Source organism: Myripristis murdjan, chromosome 10 (assembly GCF_902150065.1).
Source record: "Myripristis murdjan chromosome 10, fMyrMur1.1, whole genome shotgun sequence".
Taxonomy (NCBI): domain Eukaryota; kingdom Metazoa; phylum Chordata; class Actinopteri; order Holocentriformes; family Holocentridae; genus Myripristis; species Myripristis murdjan.
The window spans coordinates 15996854-16014518 of NC_043989.1; the positions used below are offsets into that span (position 1 = coordinate 15996854).

Sequence of the window (17665 nt, forward strand, 5' to 3'; positions counted from 1 at the left end):
ATCACTTACAGTTGTGCTGCTTTAAATGCAACATTAATCAACCAATCTATGTAGATATCTCCACGCATTCACGCCTACCTGCAGGTCATAGTAGAGTGAGGAGATGTCAGAGCTAGAATGGTTGAAGATGTGTGTGACCCTGGCGGGGTGGTTGAGGTCAGCATAGAAGAACTGAAGGTGCTGTCCCAGGCTGTTCCTAGTAGACACCCTGCGGCCCAGCCCATCATAGTGGTACTGGACACTCCAGCCACCTGGTCCTCGGTTGTAAGCCCTCAACAGCTGACCTTTAGAGTTATAGTCGAAGACGTCGGAACCACGCTGGCTGAGGAAACCGTCCTCGTCCAGGCGGTACTGGACGTCTCCCAAACGAGTGATGCGGTCTCGGAGGTCATAGCGGAGTGGCATGAGGCGGGCGCTGTTTCCGGGATTCAGCAGATGGAGGTTACCGTTCAGGTCGTAGCTGTAGCGCCACGTTGACCAGTCATTCACCTGGACAGGAGGATGAGTTTAAAAGCCATGAATCAACAATAAATCTCCCATATTGACCATATAAACGAAACTATATCTAGTAATGTGAAGTAGTGGTTGCAACAAAATGAAGGACACTAAATCATTGTGTAAAATAATTTAAATAAATAAAAGAAATAAAAAATTCAATCAAGTGAACTCTCTTTTCACTGCATAAGGCATCAGCGAGGTTTGCAATGATTCAGTGACTTGCTCAAAGACACTTTGTCCTATGTAGAAAAGACATACAGTGAATCCACAAAATATCCACTCTTTGCACACAAAATATTCACCTTGACACCGCTGAGCTGTCCATCTCCATCGTATTCATAGCGGTACTGAGTGGTGTTGGCGTAGGGCCCAATTTTTAGCTCTCTCTTCACCACCCGTCCCATGCTGTCATACTGCACTGTCATCCAATACATAAGTGAACGGAAGATCTCATACTGGACCTCCTTGATGCGCCCGTGGGTGTCAAAATGCTTACTCAGTGTCATAACGGCTGTGGTGATGATTTGATTGATGTCGTAGTAAATGACCCCGAACTTTCCAAAGTGCTCCACCTACAAGAGAAATTGAGAAGTTTTAAGAAAAGTCTGCTGGCAGCCAAAGAAAGTACACTTTCCAAATGGAAAGCACAAAGATTTTGTTTTGCAAGCCAAGCTCTTGTGCACATGGTGCTGCTATGGAGTAGTTCAGTAACCGCTGCTCAAAACACAATTCAAGTTACACCCCCAATATATTTCTGCCCCAGCATTACAGATCTTTGCAGTTTTTATTGTGCAATTTTCTGTGTGCTTCCACTGAAAACACAACACATTTAAGCATGTATCTTAATATTAAAGATTTCTGTACCTTGCCAGAGATCTCATCATATCGGTAGAGGTCAACAGGCAGTGGCGTCTCACTGATAACTGGTTTCATGCTGGCAATGCGGAAGCTGTTGTCGTGGTAGGTGTAGTCGAATCTGGCATTGACCATTCCCTCCTCACTGAAGCGGTAGATCTGCTTGTCAATCAGCGGTCCCATTTTGCGATAGCGAATGGTGCAAGAGAAGCCCCCACTCTGCAGATTGACCATCTTCAGCACACCGGCTGTCTCATCGTAGCCAAAAGTGACAGCAGTGCTGTCGTACACAATCTCTGACAGCTTGGCCAGCTTGCCGTATTTGTAAAGGACACGGCGGCCAGTGCCTAGGTAATGTGTGGCCTGGGGTCTGCCGTCCTCACTAAAGTCATGGATAATTGAGGCATTGCTCTCCGGGGGGTTGTAGGTGTTGCGGATGTAACCTAATGACACGTGTGTGAACATGGTGTGGCGGGCTACACTGGGCATGGTGACGGCCGTGACCCGACCTGAGGTGTCAAACTCGAAGATATACTGTCGCTGGCTCTGGAGGAGCAGCACCATGGACTGGAGGCAAAGAGGCAGACAAAGAAAGGGAAGGCAAAAGATGGATTCAATTAATATCATCATTACCATGCGGCCCCTTTAGGATTTTCTGTGGAAATGGATGATGTCCCTCTTGAGAAATATGACTAGGAATCATTTAGTCTCAGATGATTAATTTGAATCTTCATCATCATAAAAAAAGATATATCATTACAATTCAGTTCTCCGGTCCAAATTACTATCTTTTCTTGCAATTTCTTTGCCTTGGTAACTTTTGATCATTAGATGACAAGGTTAATGAGAAATCCTATACTCACTTTGTCCAGGTAACTGTAGCTCCACACCTTGCCGTCCACAAAAGACCGAGACAGGATGCGTCCCTGGGGGTCAAACTCAGTCCTCTCACTCATACTGCCCCTCTGCAGCCCAACTAGCTGTCCAGTGGTAGAATAGGAAACATTTACCACTGCCAGGCTGCTGCTAGGCAACCACATGGCTGGCCTGCCCTGAGCATCATACATGATACGCAGAGTGAACTTGCGGTGATCGTCATAGATCTTCTCTGTGCGTGTGTTGCGGTCAAAATCAATGGAAAGGAGGTTACGTCCGTGGGCCTAGAGAAAAGGAGGAAAGAGACAAATGGAGAGAGGTTCTTTTTGAAGAGTTAATGATACTTTTCAGTGGCCAAGAATATCACTGTAGACAGATTGTGATGCAGAGATAAACTGTGTTTAAAATATATAGGCCATCACTGTTTATCTCACAAAAACAACGTCGCCTTACCCTCAGCTTCCTGCCAAACACTGTGACTTTGCCCTTGGTCTGCTCTTTGCGGAGACGCCATTCAATGGAGTTTAGGCCATTGTCAGTGGGCAGGGTGATGTTCCTACGACCAATTGTAGGGCTGACAGACCCTGCAAGGATGTGTGGCTCCGTGTGGAAGCTGATGCCCATTCCATTTGCATACATCACCCTTAGGGTCCCATTGTTGCATAACTGGTAGCTGTTCCTCACCTGGTCTATAGGGGGAGACAGATAAACATGAATTACAGCAAGAAGGCAACGTCCGGAAAGTGTGAAGCACAGTTAGAAGGGAATGACTTTAGGAAAAGCATCATCAGCTATGAGACAAATATGCTAAATATTATCAAGTAAAGAGACACCACAGTCATAAACCTGGAAGTTCACTTTAGTGAAAATTAGATCATGCCAGTAAAATATTTATGGAACACCGATTTGATTTTTTTCCTCAAAAATATTTAGAATTCAGAGAACTGAGAGCAGAAAACCTTTTGAGCTGCAACCCAAACTGACATCCCTTTGGAGTGTTTAAAAGACTCACTCCCAAAAAAAGAATACAAAGAGACTAAATGTCCATTGATGATGCTAAATGTTTAGGTCTGATGTGTGAAAACAGAAGGCTTGATCACAATGAAGTGATTGAAACTACGATAAAACAGTTTTTTGGCCCAGAAATGTCTGGCAGATGCAGAGAGGGGGGACTTTTCACTTCATTTACAAAAGGTGAGGGGATCAGATGGCGTCTCCCCTTGAAACCCCACCATAAACGACAGTAATCTATAAGGCCAATTTGTAATAAAGCTCCAGGCGGCATTTTAACAATGCCTCAAACAGACAAGAGAAGCTTTTTCCATTGACTTGGCAGCAGTAGCTGTTAGATAAATCTCTTCTGCTCTCTATCTGAACAATCTCTGTAATAAAACAGAGAGAGAGAAAGAGGAAAGATAGAGAGAGAGACGGAGAGAGGGAGAGAGAGAGCTTGAGGGCTAAGGGGGATTCACTGTGTAGGAGTTAATGAAGAGAGGGAGAAAGAGCGAAAGAGAGAGAGAGAGAGAAATGGTTACACGAGTATGTCAGCAGAGAACTGTGCTGAAACCCACACAATGCAGTGGAAACCTTTAATGACTTACAGCTCTGTGAGTAACTTTCCCCCTTTCCTCCGGCTACTTGAGTGGATCACTGAATACATCTACAACTTATACTTATTCTCAGAGGCCTTCAAGACTTCTTACAGTCTACAGTCTGCATTCATATTTCTGTCATGCCACTTGTAGGGGTCAGGGGAGGAGAGCCAATTATTCTCCTTCTTCCTGTTCTCTAAACAGACCGAATAAGCTTAGGGATCATGGGAAATGGGTGACGGCTATGTGTGTGTATGTATGTAAGTGCATATGTGTGTGTGCCTGTGAGAGAAAGCTTGGGGGATAATACGGATTCACTCAACATGAGTTAATGAATTTGGCGGTAATGATATTCAAAAACAGCATAGCCCCAACTGGGATTAACAGCCACATATTGGTAATTTTGGTCCACAAGAGGAGGAGAGAGGGTTAGATGAGGGCGAAGGAGGAAATGATCTCCTGAAGTATGCACATAACTGGGTAAAAAATTCTAACACATTCAATTTAAGTCGTTAGACCTCTGCATAGTCACACTTACAGGTGTCTAAAAAACAAAACTCAATAGTTTTTTTTTAGAGTTCGTGAGTATCTAATGAAAGCATAAAATGTATAATCTGGGATTTACTGGGGAATAAACCCACATTGACTCAGGTGACCAAAATTTGCAATTAGTTTATCTTCTTGTTTAAAAAAAATGTATGATGTAAAACTTAGAGAACATAACTTTATGATATAAATTGCTAGCATACATTGTAAGTGTTATACAACTAATGAAGGGACAATGGAAAATATTTTACGGTAAAATAATAAATTTTCCCATAAACAAATATAATTACTAAGTGATGAATAATATACATGATCACTGATTTTCATTTATTTATGAATAGAAATGAAAGTACTTTTATCAGACACTGTTACACTACATCACTGATTAAAAATGATAGTCTGGTATTTTAAAAGCCCAATAAGACTAATATCTGGCTGATATTCCACTGCATATTCTGCATGTGCTGTGTGTGTCTCTACCTTGCACTACTGTGTATGAGGCTTCAACAGAGGACAGGTTGGTGATGACAGTGACATCATCATCCCTGCTAGAGCTCTCAATGTCAATGGTGATGGAGCGTTCGATCTCGCGGTGCAGACTCGTCACCATGCCCGTGGGGTATGTCACATTGGTCAGGCGGCCCTCACTGTCATATCTGGGAGATGGGAGATAGCCATGAGCAGATAGGTGAGAGAAGTGCACGTTTATATACACACAGCAACCGTGCATGTACGCACACATGCAGGCATGCACACACACCAAAATAATATGAAAAAAAAAAAAAAAAAAACATCTCACACACAGAACCCCTGTCACTCATCAGCATGCTTATGGAAAGGAACACAAAAGGGTATACCGATGTTGCAGGGATTGACTGTAGTTATGAAAGCTAACACTAGGGGGCAGCAATGCACTGTGCGGGGTGTCACTAGAAAAACAGGGAACGCAATAAAACATGATGAACATAAAAGCTGCGAAGCTCATGCATTTTGAATTTCAGGTTTTTTTAATGGGCCCAGATCGGCTAAGTGCTGGGTGTGCAGCAACTGAGAGGAAAAACACTCATACAGACAGCTTTCCCACTATCACACACTCACTGGTAGAAGGTGGTCCATCCAGTCTCGTCGGCTTTGGTGGCCAGGAGGCCCGTGCTGCCGCTGTAACCCAGCAAAGCCACCTCCTGGCTGAGGGCCGAGACGCTGCGGAGGCCCCCGGTAGGGTCCAGTCCCAGGGTCACCACCTGATTCTCTGGTAGTAGCACCAGTCTGAGCAGGCCAGCTCCTCCACCCTGGCCTAGTCCATCTCTCCTCACCTTGACTGTGTTGTTGCAATTGTCCACGAGTGTTGCCAGCTCTCCGTCAGGGCCGTAAGTGAAGTTGTAAAGTGGCTCCCCAGTCACAAGACTCACTGTCTGGATATGGAGCCCTTCCCCGTTGAAGACATACAGCTCCTGCTCCCTTGGTGATGCAACCTCATACTGCCCTGCCCCTGATCCTCCCAACCCCACACCTGAGACGGCTGGGCCAGGGCGATTGGCTCGGACAGCTCTGATGCGTATGTTGTTGAGGTCAGCGATGAAGAGCGTTCCATCAGGAGATACAGCCAAGGAGGCTGGGGAGTTAAGGCCAGCATCAGGGGCGTAGCCATCATCACCATAGAAACAATTGCAGTTGACGTCATTTTTGCAATCGCAGTCAGAGGCAGCACCGGCCAGCAGAGAGATTTCTCCGTTAGTGCTCACCTGAGAAAACACACAGAAACAGAAAGTAGGAGAGATGTTCAAATATGAGATGGAAAAAACACTCCATGCCACTCCATAAAAAAACCAAAACAAAACTATATAACAAAAAAACCCAAAACAAAATAAATTTGTTTCCTGACTTATCAAAACAACAGACTGTAAAATTTAAAATATATATGCATCAAATTTTCTGAACTGAACGTAGTGTCTTGGGATCTGAGGCAATCTCAGACTATCTGAAACACCCACACAGCCTGACCAGCTGTGCTGTCAGTTTTCTAGTCAAGAAAATAACTTCAGACTGACAGAATCATTCTAAAACAACCAGTCAGCCCAACTTCTGCGTATATCTGTCGCATACCTGTCTAACTCGGTTGATCTTCTTCTCATCGGTCTCAGCAATGTAGAGGATGCCGGTGTGGGACAAAGCAATGGCTGTGGCACTCTCCAGGGCGGCGTGAATTGCTAGCTTACTGAGGCTGTAGTCGATACCTGGCACTTGACAGTGCATAGGCCGACCTGCTATGATGCTCACCTATGGGCAGTTACAGAAGAGAATATTAGATCCATCACCAAACAAGAGCAATACTACCTCAAATACTGATGAAAAATACTTTGATCAGATGAAACTTTCTTTAAGTGAAGTCTGATTTAAGATAGTAGAATAATCTTTGATCTAATTAAGCAGCAACGTTGCCATCCCAGAAAAAAATTTATGAAGAGGGTTCTCGTTGAGAAAACAGTGTTACACCAGAATTCTTCTAATTGGTTTGAGAAAGCCTAATTGGGACTAAATCTTGTCAAAATCTCATGGTGCATGTTCACCCTAAGGGGTTTGCAGTCCTGGTCAAGCCCTGGGGTACAGACCTGGTGGTTCTCAGTGATGCGCAGGATCACGTTGTTTTCAAGAACATACAGAGAGTTGTCCATGGGGTTCACTGCTAAGTCTGTGGGCCACTCGAGACGCACCTGGTAGAAAGATACAGCGGATGGCAATGAGATCATATCTATGCTAAGGAAAGACCTATTGAAAGAATGCCAAGATTCAGACAAGTCTCTACTTCATTTTCCCTAAAGTGACTGCAGTCCTCACTTCCTCTTGATCTATTCATTTATCCATGGCTTCAACCTCTTTAATCCCTCCCTAAATCAATCACTCCCTGACCTCCTGGCTGGCTGGTGTCCACGCCAATGTCATAGCTGAGCTCTCCTGGGGCAGTTAGATCATCATCTATCATCCCATCAACCTTCATCACTTCCTCCCTTCCTCCTACCCATCGTACCTGGCTGACATCCATGCTGGCGTCACAGCTCAATGGCCGTACAGCAGTCAGATCGTTGGCCCCCAGCAGAGTGGAGATGATTCCGTTCTGGTCCACCTTACGGATCATGGTAGCGTCCACAAAGTACATTAGTCCATTTTTATCCACCGCGATACCTGTCAAAGGGGAGATGACGACCAAGGATGAAGACTCATAATTCTAGCAGAGTGGGCAACTGATAGGCATTTTAAGTCCATTATACTTCATTTTTTTCCACTGGCTGAAAACAGATAGCAGGTCTGACAGCTGAATTGCCCAATGTTTCAATGAGTGAGAGGGAACACAGTGACTGAATGAGCACTGAAGTGTTAGTTTTGGGATGAGTCATTGGGATGCATAGATGAGCAGATGCTCCTCCCAGAGGACAATGATAGACTGCAGGTAGATTTTTTTAGAACGGCGCTCCCTATCTTCAGAAAGTGGCAAGTGATCTGTAGCACTCCTCCTCTCTCCTTGGTTGCCCCTCATATCCTGAATTTCCCTCTGTTGGTCTGTCTGTTTTTTTTTTTTTTTTTTTGTTAGTTTGTTTGTTTGTTTGTCACCCCTCCTTCCTCCTTTTCATTTGTTTCTGCCTTTCTCTTCTTATCATTTACCAGTGGTGCAGTGTCAGCCTTGTCGGTCTAACAGGCAGCAGGCATTCAGACAGGTGTGTTTGTTCTAGGCAACTGTGCCCCAAAATAACTCCTAGATGTGATGAGATACACAACAACAGATGGAGGATACAGCAAAGGACACAGAGTAAGCGAGAGAAAGCAACAAAGAGAGAGAGGGGAGAGAGAGGAAAGAGGGAAAAGAGAGAGGGAGAGAAGCAAGTGTGGTGGAGAGAGAGAGAGAGAGAAAGAGAGAGAAAGAGAGAGAGAGGGGGGTGGAGGGTAAGCTGACGTGAGCTGGCTGACTTTGCCTCTGACAGGTGAAAGGGAATCAGTACCTCATTGTCTTCTCCTATCTCTCCCCGTCGTCTCTTTCACAAACAACCACAGTCACACTCACACACTCACACACACACTCTCACGTGCGTGCACACTGGCACACACATTACAAACACACCAAGTGAACATTTGCAGCCGTACATGCACGCCTGTACACACACTTACGTCACTGACAGGAAATGTGACAGTGTGACATCCTTGACAGTTTGGTGTCACAATGTTCCAAGCTCCAGTGAACCACAAAAATCATTCCATTAATAAGTTTAACATTAATCTGGTTTATAACCTCCTTCTGTCTCTGTCCTGCTTTAGTTGAATCACAAGATGGGCAGATTATGAAAACGATTTTGTGATTAAGAAAAATTTAAGCTGCCTTCAATTTATTTCTCCCACACATGGGATGGCTGTCTGGGGGTTATTGACACTGAAGCAGTCAGTTACAAAGCGGAAGAAAAATTGCGAGGCTTTCAAAGATCAGCGGCCAGCATGAAGGCCATTATCCATCGTTATTTTCCTTCAACACATGAATCCATGGAAATCTGAGGGAGGAATTTCACCACCACCACAACAAAAACAGCAATTCTGGGCTGCTGCCTTGCTTAGGTGTGTTTGTTGTCAGTGTGTTTCCCTTCACTGGCTCACCTTTGGGGCTCATAAGTGTGGCTTCGGTGGCTTTGCCTCCATCCCCACAACGCTCATCAAAAGGCAGGCACTGCTCTCCAGTCCCAGCCACCACCTCAGCGTTGTCTGACAGCAGTCGGCCACCCGTTAGTGAACGAACACGGTAGATACGACGAGAGTTGGTATCCGAGATAAACAATGCCCCGGATACCGGATCCACAGCCAGGAAGTACTTGTGGGTTGGGTTGTTACTGAGGGGGAGAATAATAAGTGATAATTCTCATGCCGAGGAATGGCTGATTTTCTATGATTTTCTATTGTTTTAGTGGGAAATGTTCAAAGTGAAGTACTTGTGCTATTGCTGGGATATCCACCAGAAACATTTGATTTATCATCACAAGCATCTCACCTGTGCCGGAAATCTTTGTTCCTTCAAGGGAGGATGCAAGATAAAAGCACAACAAAACAAATGTTAATTCACACGGCAACCTACAGAGACAGCCAGAGAGCTAGCTGTGATGCAAACAGCAAAATTTAAACATGGATAAAAACACCCTGGAGAAATGGTATCTAGTGCAGTGTATAATTCAGCTTCAATCTTGCTATCCCTAGTGTCTCAGCACCTTTTTTTTTTTTTTGGTTCCTGGGAGAATCCAGTCCTGCACGGTCTATGTATTGCAGAAAACTCTTCTTTTCCCTCTCTTGATCTTCTGCCTCCTTACCTCTTCTTAATCTAATCATTCACCCGAACCCCCCCGTTTCTTATCAGCATTTCCACGGCAACATCAAAACTCTCCCAAATCCCAATCTGCTGTCTGATTAATCCTTGCTTCTCTTCTCAGTTTTCCAGCTGTTCATTCACTCCTACTTTTAGAACTTTGTGTTCATCACTAATTCTAGCTATCTCTTCATCATTCCTCTCCACAAGACTATACATCATATTGCCATACTTCTTCCTTACGTAACTACTCTTTTCTCCACATCATGCTCCCCTGACCCGTACCTTAGTTCCAGGATGCTGGTGGTGTTCATAGATGGGTAGACCCTGCGTACAAAGTTAAGGTCTCCAACGTAGAGGCTGCCATCAATGCCCGATGCTAGGGCGACCGGTGCCAGCAGCTTGTTACCGTCTGCAAGGCCATTACAGCTGGGGCAGGAGATGCTACGCCTCCGCCCATTTCCCATGATGCTGGTGATTACCGGGGGCTGCTCCGTCACAAAGATATTCTCCCCGTTGCCCTTGTGGAGGATCCCTGGACAGGACATAGATGAGAGGATGGAAAGGGAGAACAGAGGACATTATTTCAGTTTCATTATTTCTTTGGCATAAAAGGACACTCTGAGTCACTGCAGAAGCTTGTTTTGAAGCTTCACAGTGTTTTTCTAATTTAATGCAAGCATATTTATGTGTGAAGTAAAATCTACATGGATGCAGGGAGAGTTGTTTACTGGCATGTGTTTACTTTGTGTGTTCAACTCCACTTAGAGACAGACGGTGTGTGTCCATTCCATTAGTGCATTGATTAGCACAGCGGGCGAACATCACCACATCAACCCATTTATATTTCAACGCCTCAGCATTAGCGCAGAATTTAGATAATGGTACAGTAGATGATGCATCAAAAATTATTTTCCCATGTGTTCGTGTAAGCACCATTGTGTGTCTGCAATTCTGTGCACGTTTATGTGCAAGTATGTCTGAGAGTGTATACGCACCGCTGCGGGTGTTGAGTATATGGTGTTTGTCAAGTGACCAGCCTCCCAGATTGGTGGGATCCAGTTCAAAGCCTTGCAGGATGGCTGTTCTCTTCTCCCACAGAATGAGACTGGCACAGGATTCATACTCATAGCCCACAGACACTACACATAGAAAAGATAGGAAGCAAAACAGACAGAAATAGAGAAAAGAGGAATAGGAAAATGGGAAGAAGTGATGAAACATACACCAGAGGATACAAAATGTGTAAAATAAAAATAGGAAAAAGAAATTGAGGCCAAAGAGAAAGAATGCAATACCAGAAATAACCTACATACACATACAGCATACAAATGTACAAATGTAACATGCACATTTTCAGAGTTCATTTAAGCTACAAATTGCGTTTGATACACAGAGCAACGAGTTTGCACCTCCATCCAGACCTGCATTAACACCTAGCTAACACTCTCACATGCTGCTAAATCAATTAAAAGCCTTGTTAATTGGACGGATTGCCTGTTGGGCCTCCATCTCTGCAGGCCAGGCCAGTTGCCACGGTAACAAACTCTGCTGGTGGGAACATTACACCCCCATCATGCACATGTGTTGACAGGGTTTCATTGATTTGGATAAACAAGGAATAGAGACAAGGTACTAAATGGACACTGTGGATTTGTTTCTGTGCATATATGTGCGTGTATCTGCCTGTGAATACACACTATGTGTATGAGTGTGTTTGTACGTTCACTTGTTCTCCTACCCACTAAAAGGAAATGTGTGTTAATACATCAACTCCCATATAAGTCTCAGTGAGAGTGCTGTTTGCCTGAACCTTTTCAGCATGACAATAAATGATAATGCAATAGACCTGTATCCATGATCACGGTTAGCACAACACAACCTAATTCTTGACCATGTATATCAATTCATATTTTGGGGGGAAATAGGAAAACGTATGGGTGCTAGGGTACTTAAGGTGAATGTAATATGCTCAACAGTATGCCTTTTATGGTTTTAGTCCACATTGTATCCCCAGATGCCCACTACATCCTGGGCTTGACAGCAGCATTCAGCTGACAGCAACTGTGACCAAATGTGACAGTGGACTGTAATAGTACTGAGGCTCCCCTGGCCCCTGCTTGCTGCTCAGCTAGCTAACAGCTAACTTACCCTGATGGCTAATAACCCTTCACCACCGTTATGGCTGGCTGCCTGAAGCACGTGCAGCCTCAATGAGAAATAGACATATGAAAAAAGCACTTAGCTCTGGCCATAGTGTGCAGCAGAGTGGGGTTATGGAGTGTTTCATCTCTTCTTCAAGATTCCTAATTAACACTCTCTCCCTCTGTCATTGTCTGTGTTCTCCAACTGGTAAAGTTTCTAATCCAGTCAGTGAGTGCCGAGGTGGAGGAAGTCTGCACTCTCAGCCCTAACCTCACAACACAGCTTCCTTTCCATCTGTCTCTTCCACTCACCGACAGCCTCAGAAAGCCCGTAGACCCTCTGGCCATATGCATCAGTCTTATCCCAGATGTAGGTGTAGGCCAAGTTGGGTGAGGCATGGAACCACTTCTGGAAGAGGTGCCCCTCCACGGCCACCATCAGATGAACTTTTAGAAGGCCCATGGACACCACGGCTGGGGTCATGGTCACCTTGAGCAGGGAGCGGTAACCCTGGGTCCTGGAGCTTAGGTAGCACAGCTTTAGACTTGTGCCCGGCACCTCGATCTGCTCATGCAGCACCTGGAAGACAAAGAGAGAAGATGAGAGGAGAGAAGGATTAGTGGGGATTAGAGAGAGAGAGAGTAATGAGGGTCACGGTTCCACGGAGGGCTGAAGGACAAAAAAAGAGAAAAGAAAGAAAGAAAGAAAGAAAGAAAGAAAGAAAGAAAGAAAGAAAGGCAAGCCAAATGGGAGAAAGTAAGGAAAGGAAATCATACAGGCATGCAGGAAAGTGGGAAGAAAGGGGGAAAACAGAGGGAAGATTAGCCTGCTGTCAGAGGTCAGCGGTATGGCACCTGTGTCTCTGGGATGATAGGCTTCTCTCCTGGCTTGGAGCTGAAGAAGGAGGAGAGAGGGGAGGCAACCACCAGGGGGTCAGGCCTGACAAAGCCACTCAGGTCACAGCCAGGGATCGTGTTCTCCTCAGTCTTGAGCACCAGGGTGTCCATGGCATAAAACCGGCTCCAGGGCAGCCACACAGTGCGCTCCTGGCTCAGGAAGGGGGCACGTTCAAAGCGCAGGGTCAGTGATGCACCGCCATTAGCTATCAGGTCAAACCTGGAGAGGTTTAGAGGAAGAGGATGGGTGTGAGACACAGATGGAGGAAGCAGACTGCTATTTGGACTATAGATTGTAGATAACTGTATGACACTAGTAATACCACATGTATTACTATAGTTACACAAAATCAATACTTTTCATATTGTCATATTTTCTTATAAATTGCATATGTAATATATTTTTATTGATTCTACTACTGCATATGCTGAGTTTTATTTCTCCCATAATGCTATACTTCTGTGTTGCACACCTAACTTATATACTGTAAAAAGTTTGAGTGCTTTACTTGTTGGCTGTGCTATGCTTGACAAACCCATTTGCTTGGTTATTACTGGAAATCCTTTTTTTTTTTTTTCAACTTTTTGCTGTATCTTATTATTTGTGGCTGTAGGAGCCGAGTTTCTGCATGAGCTCATTAAACTCTAATGTAATGTATTGTAATGTAATCCTAACCTTAATTTAACTTAACAATTATTTCAGTAAGGAGTGCTTGGTAGGTGGTACATACGTTCCATCCTGCCGTGTCAGTGTGTATCCATAATGCGGATAGTTGACAAAGGACACATTGACTCCCACCAGAGGCGTTCCATCTGTAGTCAACACCTGACCTCTGATAAGAGATGCCAAACTGAAGGAAGAAAGACAGAGAGAGAAAGAGAGTGAGAGAGAGACGGAGAGAGGCAGAGAGAGGTGGTGTAGAGATACATATTTAGATAGGTATAAAGAGACAGAGTCAGGGAGTGACAGCGTCAATCTATCAACCCTATCTTTTCAACCGTCCATCATCTGATTTCATTAATCTCTCCATCTTTTAATCATCCAATTTGTCCATTCATTTATTGCTTTAGTCCTCCACCCATCATTAATTAGAAATAGGTATCAACTCCACCATCTCGATTAGCTCACTTCAATCATGTAAACAAACCATGTCAAAGCACAGATATGTGTGTTTTTATGTGTAGTGTGTGTGCATGTGAGTTCCTGTGTATAATAGGTTGTATTTTTGTTATTATCTTAGAGAGCCAGTGCCTGCAGTGCCTACCTGGAGTGTGTGTTTTTACTTGAAACACATTCATGCATTTACACAACATATCAGTTCAACATATCGCCACTTTGATAAGTTATCACCTTAGAAACATCTGACATCTGCATGCATAAATGCCCGTGGACAGTATTCAGCACCATGGCCAGCGCTTTAGTCTGCATCCACTCAAAATGTTGTTGACAAATGGAAAAACCTTGGCTTTGGCTGGAAACTTTTATTTAGTCTTGGCAATCCCAGTAAGGCTGAAGTGTAGTTGACAATTGTGTTATTGGGAGTGGAGTTAGGATATTTTTCAAAACAGCTATTTAGACATACAGAGGCCAGGCATTTTAAAGGAGGTAACTATCAAGGGTTGGTATTCTCAAAAACACCAAAGCATAAATGTGCAAAATGAATACGCTTTTTTCACCCTCCAAGCCAAGTTGAAAGTTGGCATTCAGTTGTGAATTTCAATGGGAATGAACTTGTACCCTGTTAGCAGTTCTGTGCTATTAAGAAAATTGAAAAAAAAAAAGCCTTTGGTTGTAACTCAAATTTAAAATACTAATACAAACACAGTTTTGGAATGCCTGTAACTGTTACTAATGTCTGATGAATGGTTACATGCAATGGAAATCTTAAAGCTATGGATATATTTCTCTTCACAATGTTTCAGCAGTTCATTTGCAGAGCTATGATTCTTGGAATCTGTCAGTGTGCTGTCAGGGGAACAGCTTGTAACTACAAGTTTTGTCAGCTTGTACATAATGTCCAATAAATTAGTGGGGCCTGGGGTCAGGCCCATTTGTTCTTGCCCAATTATCTGTCCTTTGTCAAAATCCGGGCCAAGCATATGCCATCTTTCACCTTAAAACTGTTGCCATTGACTGAACATCCTATTAAACAAAGGCACAACAACAAAAATGGCAGCCATGATGCAAACATAATTTTACTTATAACGATACTTTTGTATTGTAATATAATTTTGAATATTATAAATAAGCTTAAAGCTTTCAATATGTGGCAGTAGGCTTACTCCACTGTAAGTCAGTGGAAACTCTTGGTGCAATATTTGAGATTTGGTCAGATTTACCAGGTCAAACAGATCTTCCTGCCTACCTGGAGTTGAATGGGTTTTCCCCAGGGATGATGTGCGTGCTGTCCCTTCCTACGAGCATCTTGACACGGTCATAGAAGGACCGGACACGAGGCTGGGACAGTGGGTTCTGCTGGATGACCTGCAGAGGGTCCCGGGAGCCCCGACACAGAGGACTGTTCTGACAGGGACTCTGGATGCAGCAGTCAGGATCCATGCAGTCTGTTAACCCATCTGAGAGAGGGAGGAGAGAGGGAGCAACATGGTGGTAGTGTCAGAAGAGTAAAGGGAACAAGTAATTCCTTCTTTGTTTCTCTTTATCATTTTTTCATAGGGAGGGCTCTTATCATGAAAGCTCCATCTTATTCCAATGTTATAATACATTATTCTTTTCTGTTGTTTGTCTTCTACCTTCCTTTCTTTCTAATTTCCTTCTTCCCTTCTCCAGCAACATTTTTGGCATTCTTTAGTAGGGCTGTTCTTATAAAAGTGCAACCCCATAATTTCTTACTCCTCCCCCATTCACCTCCTTCATTGTCCTTGTTGTCAGCACATGAAGTCTCCATGGCAACACTGCAGCCAGGGCCCCTCCAGCCGGTCTGGCATTCACAGTGCCAACTCTGTTGTCCCATGGTGCACTGGCCGTTCCCATTACACAGGTTAGGACAGCCATCTGAGAAGAAAGGACAGCAGGAGAGGGGAGGAGGAGAGAGGAGAGGGTGGTGAGAACGAAGGAGACGATGGGAAAAAAGGAAGGGATGAAGGGAGAAAGGCACGGTGATGCTTATTTGTTTCATCATCAGTGATATATAAATGAACGCAAACATTCACTTACACACACGCTCATACGCTTACTATAGACCAGTGTGTCTCACTCAATTTAATAACCACACGGTAGCATACTGTAAGTATCCATTGCTGAAGAATCAATTTAATTCTGAAGGTCAATTTTCATCTACACTTTCCCATCTGTATGTCTCTGTACTACTGGGATGGCTGTTAATGTGTGTGTATGTGTGGACAGGGGTGGATGAATTACTTGACTCACTTACTTGATAGAGCCCCACCCAATCATCTCTCTCTCTCTCTTCCTCCATCTCCCTCTCTCTATCACACTCTCTCTCTCTTACTTATGATTCAGTGTAGGTAATGGGATTCTGATGGCCTGAGAGTAATGCTGTCTCATGAGAGATTATGTTCAACTCTGTGTGTGTGTGTGTGTGTGTGTGTGTGTGTCTGTGTGTGTGTATGTGTGTGTGTGTGGTGGCAGTCTATAAACTCATAAACCTTCACTCTGGCTTATGCAAATGCCCGAGCAATATCTGAAGCCCTGCAGCCAGGTTCGTCTCTAACTTGTATAGGAAGGCCACCCTTAACCTAAGAGTGACTTTAAGGCAGTGATACATGGAAAGCATTTGAGGCAATCTAGATAAGTAATTCTGCAGTCATAAGAGAGTAATTTTTGTTTAAGTAGTAGTACATATGTTAGATATACTGCCTTCCTAGTGGCTGTGACCTTTGCATTACATTGTCGGCTTATTCCACTGTTACACTCATAAGATATTCTGAATAAGAGCACCAGCCACATGCCTAGAGAAGCAAATCTTCTCATGATGGTTTTGTTTAAAGCCTGCTATATTTACAATATTTTTTATTGCATTTTGCCAATTCTCATACATGCTGACACAGTATTGCCCATCAACATTATTTCAAAAGGCCTCTACAACGTAGCTTGTCACTAGATTTTGTCCTGTGCTGCTCTAAACTGCACCCATTTAGCTTTCGCTAATACAAAACTGTGTGTTTGTCACACTAATCTATCAGGGAGAGGGAAAAGCCATGATGACACACAATGACAATGTTTTCACCAGCAGCACAAAGAGCCCAAAACAAACTTGTCACAATGATTTCCTCCTAAATAAATGAGGGAGCGAGATGTGACACTCTTAAGTCTACCCACGGGAGATGGAGGCAAAGACAGGGTTGACTGATAAAACAATACATGCATGCACAAACTCTCAAAATACACATGCACACAAAGGCACTCATTCATAGACACACACACACACACACACACACACACACACAAAACTACCCTCCCACACACCCACTCACACACGCACCCACCCAGCAAGATGCACCCTAGAGATGTGACCTGACATTTCCCACCCAGTGGTAGTGTGCCGACATAAAGTGAGAAGGACAAAATAACCCAGTCAGAGATTATGAATATGAAATGCTTTTCACTGAGCCCTGCTCAGTAGATTAATGAACATATTTTCAGTCAAGTTGCACTGTAGGATTTAGCCTTCTAACAAATCGCCACATCAATAAAGCCATGCATTATGAATACAAATGGTGCAATCTTAACCGAGGCAGCAGCTAAATTAACAGGCATTTCACCCCGATTGGCATTTTATCATATGTCTCAACCACAGGGTGACAAAGGAAAGTCAACAAAGGACTTTCAGAGAGGCAGAGTGCCTTCTCATTTGAACTACCGGGAGGGAGGAGGATTGGGGGAGGGGGAGGGGGAGGGGGCAGAAGGGCTTAACCACGTTTTTCAGCTCAACAAGAGGAAT

At 44.0% G+C, this 17665-nt stretch overlaps 1 protein-coding gene across 1 annotated transcript in view; it reads right to left on the minus strand.

Annotated features, from left to right (window-relative positions):
* The window catches only part of tenm2a (teneurin transmembrane protein 2a), a 167369-nt gene that overhangs the window by 3233 nt on the left and 146471 nt on the right, over positions 1 to 17665 (minus strand). Inside the window, exons 14-32 of the mRNA XM_030062014.1 lie at positions 15610 to 15756; positions 15107 to 15317; positions 13472 to 13591; positions 12699 to 12960; positions 12156 to 12423; positions 10698 to 10841; positions 9985 to 10234; positions 9391 to 9411; positions 9003 to 9232; positions 7393 to 7547; positions 6977 to 7078; positions 6471 to 6644; positions 5466 to 6109; positions 4848 to 5023; positions 2683 to 2918; positions 2217 to 2513; positions 1363 to 1920; positions 801 to 1070; positions 79 to 489 (exon numbers count right to left, since the gene is read on the minus strand). Of these exons, the coding sequence (XP_029917874.1) occupies positions 79 to 489; positions 801 to 1070; positions 1363 to 1920; positions 2217 to 2513; positions 2683 to 2918; positions 4848 to 5023; positions 5466 to 6109; positions 6471 to 6644; positions 6977 to 7078; positions 7393 to 7547; positions 9003 to 9232; positions 9391 to 9411; positions 9985 to 10234; positions 10698 to 10841; positions 12156 to 12423; positions 12699 to 12960; positions 13472 to 13591; positions 15107 to 15317; positions 15610 to 15756 (4676 nt within the window). The remainder of the gene's footprint in view (positions 1 to 78; positions 490 to 800; positions 1071 to 1362; positions 1921 to 2216; positions 2514 to 2682; positions 2919 to 4847; positions 5024 to 5465; positions 6110 to 6470; positions 6645 to 6976; positions 7079 to 7392; positions 7548 to 9002; positions 9233 to 9390; positions 9412 to 9984; positions 10235 to 10697; positions 10842 to 12155; positions 12424 to 12698; positions 12961 to 13471; positions 13592 to 15106; positions 15318 to 15609; positions 15757 to 17665) is intronic.